The sequence below is a fragment of the Girardinichthys multiradiatus genome, chromosome 14 (genome assembly GCF_021462225.1).
Source record: "Girardinichthys multiradiatus isolate DD_20200921_A chromosome 14, DD_fGirMul_XY1, whole genome shotgun sequence".
Classification (NCBI taxonomy): domain Eukaryota; kingdom Metazoa; phylum Chordata; class Actinopteri; order Cyprinodontiformes; family Goodeidae; genus Girardinichthys; species Girardinichthys multiradiatus.
Genome location: NC_061807.1, coordinates 24,909,149 through 24,927,560, shown reverse-complemented (window position 1 = coordinate 24,927,560; position 18,412 = coordinate 24,909,149). Strand labels below are relative to the sequence as shown.

Genomic DNA, 18,412 nt, shown 5'->3' with positions numbered 1-18,412 from the left:
TTTTTTATGGTGGTCATGATGAAATGTTGCCATACATATTCACAAAACTCATATTTCAAGAAAAGCAGCTGGGGATCATCAGCAGGTATTATGTTATTTTACTAATTAGAATCCTGTGCTTCGTACACTGAATATGATCTATGCCAAAGTGTATTCAAATGTGTAATCGGGCTTCATTGTGCAAGCGTTCTACAGAGTGATTTATCATATAAAAAGACTGAATAACCACAGACTAAAAAAGCATTTGAAATCAAGGCTGCATACTTTTGTGAGGTCCCAGATCCTCAACAGGTCGTTCTGAGCTCTGCCTTCGTACACCCTCTGGCGTTCCCGGGCGACGTCGACATCCTCCTCCTCTGTAGCCGATGGCTTTGCTGAAATGAGCCTGATTAGACAAAAAGTCAAGGGCTCCAATTATCTCTGCTCTTTAATATTAAAATAAAAACGACCTGACATATTAGATCAGTCAAAGTTTAAACTCTGTGAAAACAATTCCTACAATTTTGATAAACTGCGGAGGGTTGGTTACCAGGGAAACCCTAATTTAAAACTAAAACTCACACCCACAAACCCAAATGTAGTCACAAAATGAATAAACAGATCTTGCTATCTGGATGGCAAAGAACTAAAAGACTCTTTACTTGTTTGTACGATGGAGCATTAAAATTATAGTGAGGTGCCTGTGGAATAAACCTGAAAAAACAAAGCCTTATTGAATGATATCAGTCTTATTGAATGATAAAAAAGTGGGTGGACATGGGGCTCTAAAACACAGCTGTCTTAGTTCACCGTTTACTGGAACTAAGGCACTCTTCAAAACTATTTGGGAGTCGAACCCAGGACCTTCTTGCTGCAAGGCAACAGTCCTCCACTTCAAATAAGCCTATTGGAAGCTCGACAGGCCCTAACATCACCCTCTGAACTTTCAAAGAGCTTAGTGTTTTGAAACTTCTAAATTTGAAGAAAATAATAATACAAATCAGAAAAATACCATCATTATTCAATCTTCAACTTTACTTTTACTCTTTTCTATAATTATTATTTGTGGTGCCAGTAACTGTGGCAGCCTGATTTTGTTCAAACTAATTTTCCCAAAAAAGTAAAAAAGTGGACTGGAATTAAAGGTTGGATATTGCTGTTTTATAGTGTGAGATACTGTCACTGAAAAAATGATCAATATATATTAAGATTTTCTACACATTACTTTACCAGCGGTGCCAATAGCTGTAAAGGCCACTCCATCTCAAAACGTTCAGCTCACAAAGATTGAAACTGAATAATTTATGTTCATAGTTCACCACTTAAAAATTCAGGGCAAAATCCATTGCTTCCAGCATGAACAATCCACATCCATTTAGATTTTTAAAAGGTAAAATAAATGCCTTATCATGGTAGATGTCATTATTCATCAATGTCCACTTTAACTGCATCATAACCTTTTGCATTCAGTAAAGTTTTCTTTAAAAACAAAAGCCTGTTGAATTAGGGTTGAATAAGCCCATTATGACTATATTTTTGGGGACAATTTTAAAAAGATGCTTGAGGTGGAAGCTTTACTTTATGAACATTCTCCATGTAATTTAGTTACAAGTCAGCAAAATGAAGTCAGACATTATCAGATGTGTGTGTAATGTCCTGACTGTTCAGGGCAAAAACAGCAGGCATACCCTGCGTTTGATAAGAAATATTTTGCCTTTGTTTTTAATAAAGTAGCGAACGTTGTCCTACAATTCTCTCAGTTTACAGCAGAACATTGTTTAATGTTGCCACAATGAGACATGCTTAATTCAAGCTATTTAGGTGTAAAACAGCATTATTCAGGCTCAAAGCTCTCAGGAAATAACTCATCCATCCATCCATCTACGCTTTTCCCTGCAGGGTCAAAGGGGGTCACTGGTCAAAAGGGTGGGGTCCTGCCCTGGACAGGTCTCTAGTGGGAAATAAAGCAACTTACTTAAAAATTAAAATTGTTCAAATGTCTTTTTTGGGGTTCTGTCCTAATTTCCCCTTTTAAAGCTTATTTTCTTTAAGGCTTTCCTCTGGAAGAGACCATTGCCATGATTGGTCAGCTGATTGTTCAAAGGTGACCAATCGCAAACCAGCTGGCTTTTACAATGCCTGTAACTCTCTGAAAGATGGTGGGCACAACCAAGAACTAAGCTGACTTTATACAATTGTGTAATGTTGTAACATCATCAATCAAGAGAGCTAAATGCTGGTTGAATACTGAGGAATTTCAATTATGAATACAATTAAAAAAACTTAAGCATTTTAAATTTTCAGATCTTATAGCATAATATTATTACTGTACAAGTTTCTGAGAGTCACCTTGATTTGCAGAAGAACTTGTACTGGATGAGAATGGTAAAGATGAACATCACAATTCCCTGAATGGACATGGCAAGGAGATTTTTTCCCACCATCTCCCAGCCGAGTGGATTCTTAAAACGATCTTCACCTAAAACAAAGAATATTAGGACAGCAATGATCATCGCAGGCCTTTTTAGGTCCACTTCAAGGCCTTATCAACAGATATTTCAGGTAATATCATCAAAATAAAAAGAAAACTGCTAGGTTGTAATTTCATGGACAGCCAAATTACAGTATGTCTCTTGTAAAAGTTGTTGGCTTTTTAAAAGGTCTGTGGTTAAAGCTAGCAGTTAAAAGAAGCCACGTAGACTTTAGACAGAACAACCAAAATAAAAAGTCAGCTCTGTCATTTAAGAAAATTGTTGACATCCTGTATTTGTTTTTGTATATGAACACATAAGTAAAGCTGTGACAGCCCTTCGCACAAAATTCCCCCTCCTTTCAGCCTAATGTGGGGTAAGGGGATTTGTGGGGGGCAATAGGAGAAACAAGAAAAACGAAAGCGCTTTCAGTCTCATTCTCTGGTAAATAGCCCCTCTTCACACCAGCCCTTTTAAGGTGATTGCTTTTCTCCCTCCGCTCTCCACCACCACTGCAAATTATTCCTCAGACCACTATTTCCTGCTCCATCTCTCAACAGATAAGACTCCTCTTCCTCTTTCATGTGACTCTTTGCCTCTTGACGACCCCCTGGACCCCAGATCCACCTCCGCAGCCACCACACCACTTGTCTCCCTTTCTCCTGTCTAAATTTAACTCAAACGCAGAGAAGAGCTTTAGTAGAGGTTTGGGAGCTATGTTACTTGTCAAATATTTCCACCCTGGAGAACTGGCTATTTGAAAGAAATAGTATTGTGTCACTTCAAAATGAGGACTGTGGTTGAATTGATTGTTTCTCTGGGGAGGAGTAAATGATTTCTGGGTATGTGCACTACTTCAGTGTTACTTGGAGTTCTGACCACCAGCAGAGCCAGGGCATGCTGTTTTCATGACTGTATGATGTTACAGTAACACAAATACAGTAACACAAATATGCCCATTAATCAGGCAATAAAAAAGTGAGGAGAATCTCTCTATCTGCATAATTATTAGGCAGCCTTTAATTGGCAGAATAATTATGCAACAAATTTTCCAATTTCATGGATTTATTGGTATCTGTTAAAGTAAGAATGAACAACTCAAAATGTACAAATAAACATTTAATTCATAAAAAATAAACAAAGCAGTGTCCAATAAAGCCAGACTTCCTTTCAGTAACAGTCACAAACCTTTCATTTACATATTCTGTCAATTTCTTGATCTGGTGATGATCAAGTTTTGTATAGCAGGAATCACAGCCTCCCAGACACTTTACAGAGATCTGTACTGTTTCCTTCAGTATAAACCTCATCTTTAATAATTGTTCAGGCCAGGTGAGGAAGAGTGCAAGATCATTATTCCTCTATCTCTAAGGCCTTTGCTGGCGATGGAACCTTTTCCTGCATGAAAACCATGGTCTTCTCGGAAGAGGTTTGCAGTTTTCCACAGAGGAAGTGTGGCTGAGGCACAGTCTCACACCTGCTTCTGATCTTTTCATCATAGGCTGGGAGATTTAAGGAGCTGGCTGACAACCACTCAGTGCCCAATAGTCAACGGTACAGGTCGTAAAACCTAACTGGTATTCCAAAGACATTTCCCACACAGCTTATTTGTGTATTGTTTTCTGCATCCTTCCTAGGTTCTGACCATCCAAGATGGCGCCACAGATGGTCGCCTCGGCGTGTTGGTGCGCATTGTTTTGTTTTGTTTTTTGCTTTAAAACGGTCTTCTGTGATGGTACCCGGAGCTCTCTCACCAGAGAAGAACTCATGAACATCAGGGCTGCTACACCAGATTAGTTATTTCCAACTTTTCTGCCTACTGCTCTGGAATTTTTGGACATTCTGGTCAAAGGTGCGCTCACCTTTGTTCACGTGGTGAAACGCCGGAAGAGAGGGAAACGGGCTGGGGTGCTGGTACGTCTTCGCCAGCGTGGATTACGAACACCGTTACCTGGAATATTTCTCTCTAACGTGCGCTCACTTCCCAACAAAATTGAGGAACTACAACTGCTGTTGGGGAAAAACAGGGACTTTTATTCATCGGCAGTTTTGTGCTTCACGGAGACGTGGCTGTGTGGATTAATACCAGACTCTGCGCTGCAGCTGGCAGGATTCCAGCTCTACAGAGCGGACAGAGACACGGAACTCTCCGGCAAAGCGAAAGGTGGAGGAATCTGTTTTTACCTCAACAGTGGTTGGTGCAACGACGTGACAGTGACTCAGCAGCACTGTTCTCCAGACCTGGAATCCTTCATCATAAACTGTAAGCCTTTCTATTCCCCCCGTGAGTTCGCTTCGTTCATCCTGGTCGGTGTTTACATCCCGCTGCAAGCTAAATTGCAGGTCGCACAGCGCATGCTCGCCGACCAGATACTGAGTGTGGAGCGGACCAACCCGGACTCCTTAGTTATCGTCGTTGGCGACTTTAACAAAGGTAATCTCACCCACGAACTCCCCAAATATAGAAAGTTTATTAAATGTCCGACCAGAGAGGACAACATTCTGGATCACTGTTACACCACCATCAGAGACGCTTATCACGCCGTCCCACGTGCTGCACTGGGCCAATCCGACCACATCATGGTCCACCTGATTCCTGCATACAGGCAGAAACTAAAGCTCTGCAAACTTGTTGTGAGGACGACAAGGAAGTGGAGCAGTGAGGTTGTGGAGAATCTCCAGGCGTGTTTAGGCTGTACAGACTGGGATGTGTTCAGGACTACTACCAACAGTCTGGAGGAGTACACAGAGGCTGTGACTTCCTACATCAGCTTCTGTGAGGACAGCTGTGTACCATCATGCACCAGGGTGAGTTACAACAACGACAAACCCTGGTTCACAGCTAAACTCAGAAGGTTAAGACTGGATAAGGAAGAGGCCTTCAGGAGTGGGGACAAAGACATATACAGAGAAGCAAAGTACAAGTTTGGCAAGGCAGTGAAAGAGGCCAAACGACTGTACTCTGAGAAGCTCCAAAACCAGTTCTCAGCCAACGACTCTGCGTCTGTCTGGAAAGGGCTCAAGCAAATCACCAACTACAAGCTGAAAGCCCCCCACTCCATCAACGACCGACGCCTCGCCAACGACCTGAACGAGTTCTACTGCCGCTTTGAAAGACAAAGGGACAGTCCTGCAACCATCCCCCACGACGCCCCCCAACAGCTGCAGCCACAATCCACCACCCCCATCTCTCCAACCTCAAGAGGGGCCTTGGCACCTCCAACCCCCACCCTGAAGTTCCCCCCCCACCAGCCCCCTACCCATGCCGAGGACGGCTCTTTCCATCCAGGAGAGGGACGTAAACAAACTCTTCAGGAGACAGAACCCCCGGAAAGCTGCTGGTCCGGATTCTGTCTCACCAGCCAGCCTGAAGCACTGCGCTGATCAGCTGTCCCCAGTCTTCACAGACATTTTTAACACCTCACTGGAGACATGTCATGTGCCAGCCTGCTTCAAGTCCTCCACCATCGTCCCTGTTCCCAAGAAGCCAAGGACCACAGGGCTTAATGACTTCAGACACGTCGCCCTGACCTCTGTGGTGATGAAGTCCTTTGAGCGCCTTGTGCTCTCACACCTAAAAGACATCAACGACCCCCTCCTGGACTCCCTGCAGTTTGCCTACAGAGCCAACAGGTCTGTAGATGATGCAGTCAACCTAGCCCTTCACTTCATCCTCCGGCACCTGGACTCCACAGGAACCTATGCCAGGATCCTGTTTGTGGATTTCAGCTCTGCCTTCAACACCATCATCCCAGTTCTGCTACAGGAGAAGCTCTCCCAGCTGAGTGTGCCCAACTCCACCTGGAGGTGGATCACTGACTTCCTGTCTGACAGGAAGCAGCGCGTGAGGCTGGGGAAGCACGTCTCTGACTCCCTGACCATCAGCACCGGTTCCCCCCAAGGCTGTGTTCTCTCTCCTCTGCTCTTCTCCCTGTACACCAACAGCTGCACCTCCAGTCACCAGTCTGTCAAGCTTCTGAAGTTTGCGGACGACACCACTCTGATCGAACTCATCTCTGATGGTGACGAGTCCGCGTACAGATGGGAGGTGGACCATCTGTTGGACTGGTGCAGCCAGAACAACCTTGAGCTCAACGCTCTAAAGACAGTGGAGATGGTTGTGGACTTCAGGCAGAACCCAGCCCCACCTGCCCCCATCACCCTCTGTGACTCCACAATTGACACTGTGGAATCTTTCCGCTTCCTGGGAACCATCATCTCCCAGGATCTCAAGTGGGAGCCAAACATCAGCTCCCTCATCAAGAAAGCCCAGCAGAGGATGTTCTTCCTGCGGCAGCTGAAGAAATTCAACCTGCCAAAGACTATGATGGTGCACTTCTACACAGCCATCACTGAGTCCGTCCTCACCTCCTCCATCACCATCTGGTACGCCGCTGCTACAGCCAAGGATAAGGGCAAGCTGCAGCGTGTCATTCGGTCTGCTGAGAAGGTGATTGGCTGCCGTCTACTGTCGCTCCAGGAACTGTACACCTCCAGGACCCTGAAGCGGGCAGGGAAGATTCTGGCTGATCCCTCCCACCCTGGTCACAGACTCTTTGAAACTCTCCCCTCTGGCAGGAGGCTGCGGTCCATCCGGACCAAAACCAAAACCTCACGCCACAAGAACAGTTTTTTCCCATCTGCCACCAGCCTGGTTAACAAAGCCCGGAAACCACCCTGACACTCCCCCCCCCCTTTTTTTTTTGCTGACAGGACACTTGTAAACTGTAACTCTATGCGTTACATTAACGCTCAGCTTGGACTCCTGCTTTACTTGCACTGCCATACTTGCACAATGATCATCTGCACTGTTGTATTGCTCTTGCATCTTATACTGCTCTATACGTACTCTCACTCACTTAAAACTGTGCACATATATTTATATTATATTGTAGATATGTTTATACTGTTTAATTTGTATTGTATTGCACTGACTACGCTAAAACAAATTCCTTGTATGTCCAAAAACGTACTTGGCAATAAAGCTTTTCTGATTCTGATTCTGAGGTTGTTTCTCAGAGTGCTTCTTGTGCTGCTGGAATTCTGTACAGGTTCAACCTGGACAAAACCATCAGGCCAACACGACCCAGCAGAATCACTTAGAAATAAAATTTTGGAGCAGGATTTAACCCTTTTTAGGCATGAGTCCATCCTACACTCTTTCAGTAAACAACAGGGATTTTCTGATCAATGGTTATGACTCACGTGAATAATTAGAGATATGCATGTCAAACCTTTTCTGTCAGTACCTCCTCCTTCTCTAGCTGGGGCAACTGCTGCCCCGCCAATATCTCCTCCTACATCTATCAGATTCCGCGAGGCTGCACCTGCATGAAATGGCTAGAGGACAGAATAAGTGGACTATTTCCCAGAGTTCATTGAGCAGCAGATCATCTGTCTCCTCTGAAGCATCTTCTTCATCTTTGGTTAAATCCTGGAGTACATACTATCGCTCTGTCTGTTTACAGTTGGCCCTTCCCACAATTGGCCAGACATCCCCAGAGGAGGAGTTAAATGCCACAGATCTTTCAAACATTCCCAGAGAATATGACGACCTCAACCAACACAAGATCCTTTCCTTGCCTCTGCACAGACCTTACAATTGTTCTATAGATCTTTTCCTGGAGCTTCTCTTCTATCTATCCATCTTTAATCTGTATAAACCACAGAGAAACTATGGAAAAATACATAAATGAGTCACTAGAAGCTGGGATCATTCATCACTCCGCATCCCCATTAGGTGCAGCAGTTCTCTTTGTAGCAAAGATGAATCCCTGCATTAGATAATATCCTCTTCCTTTAGTAATCTCTGCTTTGAATCAGTCAATGGTTCTACTATCTTTACCAAACTGGATCTCCATTATGCTTATTGGTCAGAATCAGGAAGGAGGACATGGACGATGGCTTTACAGGCCTAACTTACGCTCCAGCTGCTTTTTTAAGCCTCAGTGAATGACGTACTCCTTGGCTTCCTCAGTGACTTTGTCTTGGTTCATCGTAATAAAATGTTCATCTTTCCCAAAGAAAGATGAACATTTTCTTTGGGAAACTAATCAATATTTGATTAGTTTCAACATTAGTACCAATGGTAGTACTGTGATTTGTTTTTTCAACTAAAATCTATTTGTCTTAATTTGTTGTTATTTTTAACCCTTTTTGTTTATAAATATTGTAGTTTCATTGAATTTTATAGCTTTTGGTCATAATACCAGTGGAGTTTTATTACCAATCCATTTCTAGTCTAGAAGAACTGTTCCTGTACATTTACGAAATGGCACTATATATTTTTCAAATGAAGAAGAAGCAACATTCCCCCTTAAAATGAATGGGTAAATATTCTTTCTGAAACTTCTTTTCAATCTGTTCTTCTCTCCCTGTAGCTTCAAGCAGACATCTCTGATCTTATCATGTATGTTTTACTGTTCTCACAAACCTGTTCAGTGTTTGTTGTTTGTTACCGTTTATCTGTTCTCCCCCTGTTCTCCTTTCAGCCGAACTGTTCAAGGATAACTCACTCTAGTTTGTGTCAGGTTTCTTCCCACAGAAAGAGAGCTTATCCTCTTTCTGAACCCACCAGTCTCTTCTTTGTTCTGCTATTTAAATGAATATAAATTTGGCAACAAACAGTAATCACTTATTAGGCTGTTAAAATTATTTCTAAAAGTAATCTAAAGAAAATAATTTGGTGCTCATATAAATACAATTTTTGAGCTATGAATGCTTTTTTTTTGTTTTACAAAAAAAATGCATTCTGGTTTGCAACAAAGAGAATGAAAAGATATTATATTTTAGTGAACAATTTTCAATTCGGTATTGTTATGTGTAGGGATGGGTATCTTCACATTTGAACCGATACATTACCGATGCCTGGTACCAGGGAATCTGTATCAGTACTCAACGGTATCAATTTTTGGTACTTTTGTGTGTGTTTATATGGTAATAAATGTTAGTTCACAATTTTTCAATTTAACAAATTTATTTCTCAATTTATAAATTTTAATGAATATATCAAAACAAAATCAAACTGTTTGTATTGTAACATCTCAGTTGTGTCAAACATTTCTTCTCTCATGATTTAGCTGCAAATGTCAAGTCGCGAACGTGTGCTGACGGTGCCGAATGCGGGAGTTGTAGCTGTAGATCTGAGGTTTTTTTGAAATTCTGTACTCTTCAGCCTTGAGAAACATCTTATAACCAGGTGCTTTTTCAGATTTAAAGCATTCCTGCCACTGACCTTGCACTTCACGTCACAAATATTGCAGCGAGCTCAATCTGCAAAATACAGTTTATGCTACAGCTCTGAACACTAGCTCAAGCAGGGAGCCAGACCACAGAGGTGTGGGGAATAAGAGGATGGCTGGGCTCAACACAGAGTGCTTTTAAATCCTGCTATAGGTCCGATCTCTAAGCTTATTCTCTAGGACAACATTTCTCCTTACCTTCTCCTCCTAATTGGGTAAATCGCTCTCTAAATGATAACTTTATAATCTCATTCAAGTTGCAGACTTTGCCATCTCTCTTTTTGGAGTTTGTCTGTACTCTCGGCTTCCTTGTGCTCGCTTTTTGTCTTTTAGACGTTTGTGACAACATGACAGCAATATGATCAAATAAAATGTACCTAAATATCGTTAGCTACAAGGAAAAGTGGTAAAAAATTATGATCTACATGTATGCAATGCAATATGATATAATCAGAGTATGCCTCTAACTGTTTCTCTCTTTTTTTGCTGCTGGTATTAGTCCTTACCAAAACTGATGTAAAGCGTTGCCATCGCCTGGTTCTTGGCCATGTCAATTAGGCCTCTGCCCAGACAGAAATGTGGGAATATCAGCAGCACCTGCTTCACTATGTCATTGATGCGAGAAATATTCTGTTGAAGGAAAACACACAAAAAAACCCAAACACGTCAGAGTCATGACAAACTTTTCAATATTTATATGCCTTGATTTAGTTTTTGTATAGCCCAAGCACAAAATGTTGAACATTAATCCCTAATCAGCAGGCAGAGAAGAGCTAAAACTTCAAAAGAGGGTGTTGATAATTAACAAACACCCTGCACTCCATTCGCATGCTGAGCGCTGTTGTGTTGCAGAGCTCCAAATGGCGTGTTGAGAAAGCAGTGTATCAAGTTTCATCTACCATATCCGACACTGGGGACCATACTGTGTGATCTGTGAAAAGGCCCACATACAGCAAAGCATGTACAAACAAATGGATGAGCTGATGCTCGAGCAAACAGATGTTCATCCTCAAAGTCATAACTGAGGGAAAACGCTACATCCGACCCAAAAGAGGAGGTTCAGTTTGCCTGCCTTTTTGTTAACCCTTTTGACAGTGTGATATACAACAGCAACAAAACAGAAACCACTGAAAACAGACAAAAAGCATATTGGCTCACTGTTTAACAAGGAATAAATTAAGAGCATGTATTTTCTTGAAAGGTATTTTAACGCTACTTCGCTAAACGTGTTCCCCCATGGTGGCAATAATTACGGATCCCAATAAAGGGCAAATCAGTAATGAGCTAAGGACTTGAGAAAAATGAGCTTGTAACAATCTAATGGAAATAAGGAAGGACATCCAGTATACCACAGAGGAGAAACAGGGCTTAGAAAACAAAAAGGCAGAAAGAGCAAGGATAAACTATAAATACACCTGCTGTGGCTCGGCGTTCAAAACCAGCTTCATGCATTATGCATCCTGCTTCATTGCAGCAGTCTTCAAAGCTCTTGCATATGCAGCGGGAGACTGAAAATTCATCATTGCTGCTTTTGCCCATGTAAAGATTAAGTGATGCGGGATGTTGTAAGTTGGACTATAGTTTTCCAGGTAAAGTCCTTTAAAGTCCCATACTTCATTCATGGATGTGTTTGTATGTTATTGCAAAGTGAAATTACTTTGCAAGACTGAGCTTTCAATATGCAGTTACCAAGATTGCAAGGAGCCATAACTGACTGAATGCCACAGTCGGAGCTACTTTTGCCAGTTACATTTCCGGCCTTTTTGCCTGCTCTGTAAAAAGAGTAGCTGATCTCAGCTATTTGCTGTGTTTCAGGCAGAAAACGTGGATAAAACCAGAAGTTTTGGCTACAAACGTCTTTGATTCCTGAAGTTACGCATTTCACAACTATGTGCTAGCTTCACTTCTTTCTAGTATTATTTCTCAAAAACATCCAGTTTTAGTTAAGCCAGAATTAGTTATACCCAAGCAGGCTTAGATTTAATTTTTTGTTTGCAGTTTGTTTGTTTCTGATAAAAAATTAGACATAATCTAAAAATATAGAATAAAGCAATGTAAAAGGATTAATGCAGAAAGAATAATGTCACAACTCAGGATTACAAAAGTAGCCATACTCCTAGAAACCTTCCGTATTTTATCACATTACAACCACAAAACTTACTGTTTTTTATTGTGATTTTAGACTAACAAAAAAACAAAAAGTAAACATAATAGTGAAGAAGTACATTGCTTTAAATAAGTTTTGCACATAAAAAATCAGGAACTTGTTTTCAGCCCTCTTGATTTTCATATCCCTAAATAAAACCTATCAAATCTGGCCTTCATGGAAGGGCAGCTGGAATAATGCCAATGTTGGCATAAAAAGCCTCATATCAACTTCATTGCTGGTCATGTAGGAGAGACAGCAAAAATGGAAAAAGGTGCTCTGTAAATGAGACCACAATGTAACTTTTTACATTGCCCTGAACACACCATGCCCATGGTGAATCATAGTGTGGGCAGCTTTAACGCTGTAGAGATGATTTTCTTTGACAGGGAGAGAGAAGCTGGGCAGTGTAAAAAGGAAGATAGATGGAGCTCAGTACAGGGCAATCCTGGAGGAACACCTGTTAGGCTGCAAGAAACAAGAGAATTGGGTGGAGGTTCATCTTCCAGCAAGACAATTTTTCTGAACACATAACCAGAGCTATAATGGAATGGTTTAGATAAAAGCATATTACGTGCCAGAATTGCCTGGTCAAAGCAAAACTAGTAGAAACATACCTCAAAAGAATCACAAGCCAATTTTACTTATGGTTATGTACACCATACAGACATATGGAAGAGCTGACAAGCAGCCAGCAAGCAACCAGATGCTTTACTGCCTTTGTTAAGTAACATAATTAGGTTTATGGATAGTTTGCAGCCAAAATAACTCCACAAAAACATAATGTGGGTAAAATTCACTCATTGGCAAGTGTCCATATTATAAATTAGCTTAAGTAACTGGATATATGATGTTATAGATGTATAAATTGGACTGTCGATGTCCTCTTTATTGCTCGGCTGGCAGCCCACTCTGTGACCTTCTTACCTATGTATTCACATGCAAAGCAGGTAACTTAGATCTGACTGTTCAGGACTGGTTTTGGGTCCAAGTGTGAATTTTCATGCTTAACTCTTTCTACTTTTTTCTGAACAAGCAAGGACGCATGGTGATGCCAGATCCAAACAGGACCATGACGACACCAGATGAATAGGATGAATCCAATTCAAATTGATTCATCAAAACAGTTTAACACTGCTTTGATGCAGATTTGCTATTTTCCTTTAAAGTGATTTTACTGTGAATATCATATGAGAGCATTCGGGTTAATGAAAAGAAAGCAACCAGGCTTAATTCTCTCTCTTTGTGGAAAAATAATCACAGTAATGCTTCAGATCAAAAGTGGGCTTATGCAAGATTAATTTTTCTTCTCTTAAGAATAGGTGGTCACTGGAGTACCTTATCTGAGGTAGATATGAGAGCATGATGAAAAGCCCTCACTGATCATGATGTAAAAGCAAACCTTCAGATGTCTAGTTTAACAATAATCTGTTGCCTTTTTCCTTCTACATTTATGCATTTGCTTGAAGATTAAAAAGGGCTGTACAACAGTTACACCATTGTTTTATGTAAGTGTATGATTTCAGATACACAACAAAATATGTTTTGCAGATAAAGGTACAGGCATGAATACTTTGTTTATACTCCTCAACAATAAACAAAAACAAAAAAATATCTGAAGTTTAATGGCATCACTTATTGTTTGATTCATATTTAAACATAAATCCGGTTTTTGGTTATTCATTCAGTTGCTCATTTTTTAAATTCTTAAACCAAAGAAAATGGCAAGCACGGAAAAAGATAGTACTCCTAACTTCCTTTTTTGTGGAAGCACCTTTTGCAGCCAACACTGTGGGTGGTTTGGTCCGCTTTTCATGAGAAAACTGCTAAAGCTGTCTTACGTTTGAAGGGTGGTGTCTCCACACTGCAATTTATTTAGAACTATTTAGGATGAAGGTCTGGGCTCATGGAGGGCCATGTAAGAACATACCAAACCACGTAGGTTTACATTACAAAACAGATTTTAAATACTTTTCAGGGGAAATTAAGCATCGTTTCAAAGAACTGTGAGAGTACCAACAATTTATTTCTGTTTTTATATGTATTTCCTTGCTCTGGGATGTAAATGCTTGAACACACATCCACAGTGGGATTTTCTAAAGGCCCTTTTGTTCCTTACATAATCCAGCGAGCTTGTACAGAGATAAGAAAGTCAAACAACTAATAAACAGCAATGACCTTGGTTAAAAGAAGCCGGTCTGTCTTGGGGAAGAATGCAAACAAAGCCGAACATAATTTCAGATTTAAACAAAAAAGCATCTTATCTTAGCTAGTCGTTAAAAAACAGCTGGAGCAGATGATTCATTTTTCCTCCTTTTGTTTATGTTCGCTGCTATAAATCCATTTTGGTTGTGAAGGTGGTAGAGTCTGTGCTCTGCTTTATCTGACCCATATCGCTGCTTGTGCTTATTTCCACCATGCAGCTCCATTCATAACATCAGGGCAAGCATGCAGATAAAAAGAAATAAATATGACTCAAACCTTCAACTATCGTATTTTATATGGCTGATACTTTTGTGGAAATGGGGAAGTTCCATCGCTTAAATCCTTCAGGGTAATTTATGTACTCATGGTTGTGACCTCAACGTTAACATTTTGTGATTAAGGGCACTGCAGGGCAGTAAATGTGGAGTTTGATACAATCTGCTCAAGTCAAACATGATGCCACACCTTTACCTCCATCCCTGAAAAACCTCCCTGTGTGCCTGTGGTTATCTCCAAGAGGCACGTGGTGGAGGTATTGACTCAGACAAGGCTCTAGGCATTAGGCGAGCTAGGATTGATGCAGTCTACGGGGAGTCGGACAGCCCTAAGGGTAGAGAATCTCCCAGTGGTTTTAAAACAAAAACTAGGGCAAAGAGTGTGTGAAAGTGCTGTTCCGGTTCTTCACTCTGCTATTTTCTTCCCCCCAACATTTTCATCTCATGAAAAAAAGAAATGGAGCTATGCCCAAAGGGGATCAAGATCCTCCCCCTGCTTGAAGACAGAAAACATCCCGAAGCCTGTAGCTTTGCTTTTGAGCGACACTATTCAACTAACGCCACCACCGAGGATCCTGGAGATGATGAGACAAAGCTTTGTGACTGGATTGAGCTGTCATGTGGTAGGAGTACATCTGTTCACTGTTATGTCTTGCAAAAGTGTTGAAACCGCTTGAACTATTCCACGTTTTGTCATGCTACACCCACAAACTTCAGCAGATTTTAGTTTTTTTGGGGGGGATTTTTACTATTGTATTAATGTAAATTGGAAGAAAAAATTGTAAATAATTTAAAAACATTTTTTCACAAACAAACTGCCAAAAGATCTATGCGTTTGTATTCAGTCCCAATGATTTACAACTTTGTAAAATACACCGAGTTTATCACTGCAGATGGTTCAGATGTGTGGATGCCATGATGGATTTTGAGGTCTCCGTTGGTGAGAAATGCATTAGAACATTAATTTGTATTTTTTGCTTGTATCTTTTTTAATAGCACATAAATGAAATAGGTTTATGTCCTGTTACAGTTTTGTTTTAAAACAGCAGTAGCCTTGTCTTTTTTTGTGAGACAGCAGGGTTTACTGTATAGGCAAACCACTGATCTAAACCATTCCAATGTAGCTCCAGTTTTATGGTTATTGTACTGTTAGAAGGGGGACCCTTGGCCCAGTCTTTGTTTAGCCTCTGGAAGGTTTTCTTCAATTATTGACCTATGTTTAGCTCCATCAATCTTCCTATCAACTCTGTTAAACCTTCCTGTCCTGGATCCAAAAACTAATCACTTCAGCATGATGCTGCCATCACCCTCTTTCACCATGAGGGTGTTGTGCTCAGGGTTAGTTTCTCACCACGCATAGCTTTTTTGCACGGAGGCCAGAAACTTCACTTTTGGTCTCATTTGATGAGATGATCTTCTTTCAGAATCAGAATCACAATTCTTTATTTGTCATTGCTCCACATGGGTGCAACAACATTTCCAAAAACAGAACAAAACAGTGGAGGCAAGTAGTGCAAATTAAAGAAAAATAAATATTAAAAAGTTATGAGTTATAAAAGGTTATAAAAAAGGGACTCTGCAGGTGGAAAAAATATATACAAGAATATTTACAGGTTGTTCCAGTATTGCACATGAGGAAGCATACAGGTCCTTCTCAAAAAATGAGCATATTGTGATAAAGTTCATTATTTTCCATAATGTAATGATGAAAATTTAACAGTCATATATTTTAGATTAATTGCACACTAACTGAAATATTTCAGGTCTTTTATTGTCTTAATACGGATGATTTTGGCATACAGCTCATGAAAACCCAAAATTCCTATCTCACAAAATTAGCATATCATTAAAAGGGTCTCTAAACGAGCTATGAACCTAATCATCTGAATCAACGAGTTAACTCTAAACACCTGCAAAAGATTCCTGAGGCCTTTAAAACTCCCAGCCTGGTTCATCACTCAAAACCCCAATCATGGGTAAGACTGCCGACCTGACTGCTGTCCAGAAGGCCACTATTGACACCCTCAAGCAAGAGGGTAAGACACAGAAAGAAATTTCTGAACAAATAGGCTGTTCCCAGAGTGCTGTATCAAGGCACCTCAGTGGGAAGTCTGTGGGAAGGAAAAAGTGTGGCAGAAAACGCTGCACAACGAGAAGAGGTGACCGGACCCTGAGGAAGATTGTGGAGAAGGGCCGATTCCAGACCTTGGGGGACCTGCGGAAGCAGTGGACTGAGTCTGGAGTAGAAACATCCAGAGCCAACGTGCACAGGCGTGTGCAGGAAATGGGCTACAGGTGCCACATTCCCCAGACCTGGGCTACAGAGAAGCAGCACTGGACTGTTGCTCAGTGGTCCAAAGTACTTTTTTCGGATGAAAGCAAATTCTGCATGTCATTCGGAAATCAAGGTGCCAGAGTCTGGAGGAAGACTGGGGAGAAGGAAATGCCAAAATGCCAGAAGTCCAGTGTCAAGTACCCACAGTCAGTGATGGTCTGGGGTGCCGTGTCAGCTGCTGGTGTTGGTCCACTGTGTTTTATCAAGGGCAGGGTCAATGCAGCTAGCTATCAGGAGATTTTGGAGCACTTCATGCTTCCATCTGCTGAAAAGCTTTATGGAGATGAAGATTTCATTTTTCAGCACGACCTGGCACCTGCTCACAGTGCCAAAACCACTGGTAAATGGTTTACTGACCATGGTATAACTGTGCTCAATTGGCCTGCCAACTCTCCTGACCTGAACCACATAGAGAATCTGTGGGATATTGTGAAGAGAACGTTGAGAGACTCAAGACCCAACACTCTGGATGAGCTAAAGGCCGCTATCCAAGCATCCTGGGCCTCCATAAGACCTCAGCAGTGCCACAGGCTGATTGCCTCCATGCCACGCCGCATTGAAGCAGTCATTTCTGCAAAAGGATTCCCGACCAAGTATTGAGTGCATAACTGTACATGATTATTTGAAGGTTGACGTTTTTTGTATTAAAAACACTTTTCTTTTATTGGTCGGATGAAATATGCTAATTTTGTGAGATAGGAATTTTGGGTTTTCATGAGCTGTATGCCAAAATCATCGGTTATAAGACAATAAAAGACCTGAAATATTTCAGTTAGTGTGCAATGAATCTAAAATATATGAATGTTAAATTTTCATCATTACATTATGGAAAATAATGAACTTTATCACAATATGCTAATTTTTTGAGAAGGACCTGTATTGCACTTAGTGTTAAAAGAAATCTAGTGTTAAAACACTAAATTAAAGTAACACTTATAGTAACACTTAGTGTTAAAAGAAATTTCACATGTTTGATGGGTTTCCTATAGCTTGTGGGAAACTTGCTTTCACCAATAGCTTTCTTTTTGTCACTCTTCCTTAAAGACCGACTTTGGGGTGCACCTAACTTATAGTTCTCCTGTCATCAGATTTTTTTCCCCCTAAGTTGTGGATCTCTGTATCCCATTGGCAGCTTCTCTGATTAATGCTCTACTTTCCCAGCCTGTCAGTTTAGTTGGGAGGGCAGCATCTTGGTGAGTTTGCAGCTGTGCCACACTGAATTTCATTTTCAGGTGATGGATTAAACAGTTATCTATGTTCACAGCTTTGATATTGTTTTCCCTATCTAACCCTGCTTTAAACTTCTCTATAACTTCCTCCTGGATCTGCTTGCTGTGCTCCTTGGTTTTCATGATGTTGCTTGTTCCCTTTAGGACTCACAGAACAGCTGGATTTTTACTGCAGTTAAATTACACACAGGTGAATACAAATGCACACAATACTTTTCAGAATTTTATCTGCTAAAAGGTTTAAAAGACCATGTATCCTTTTTATTCTCCATTTATGTATATACACTTCTTTGTGTTGGTCTTTCATAAAATCCCATTGAAAAACCTGGCGATTGTGGTTGTAATGTGAAAAATTACAAATTGTTTTTCAATTTACTGTTCTTTAGCAAGTTTGGCCAGTGTGTTTCAAAGATAAATCAATGATGAACTCTTGTTGAGAGTTTTAAAATTCTCTGATTGCTACTGACCCATCTGTTCTCTTAACAGCATTGAAAACCTAGCCTAATTAGAGGGATTATTACAGATCTCTGT

The 18,412-nt window shown here is 40.9% G+C and overlaps 1 protein-coding gene across 1 annotated transcript in view; it reads right to left on the bottom strand.

Moving 5' to 3' along the window:
- Positions 1-18,412, bottom strand: part of LOC124880928 (phospholipid-transporting ATPase ABCA1-like) — a 283,949-nt gene that overhangs the window by 57,839 nt on the left and 207,698 nt on the right. The window contains exons 40-42 of the mRNA XM_047386373.1: positions 10,198-10,321; positions 2,329-2,458; positions 265-385 (exon numbers count right to left, since the gene is read on the bottom strand). Coding sequence (XP_047242329.1) covers positions 265-385; positions 2,329-2,458; positions 10,198-10,321 — 375 coding nt within the window. The remainder of the gene's footprint in view (positions 1-264; positions 386-2,328; positions 2,459-10,197; positions 10,322-18,412) is intronic.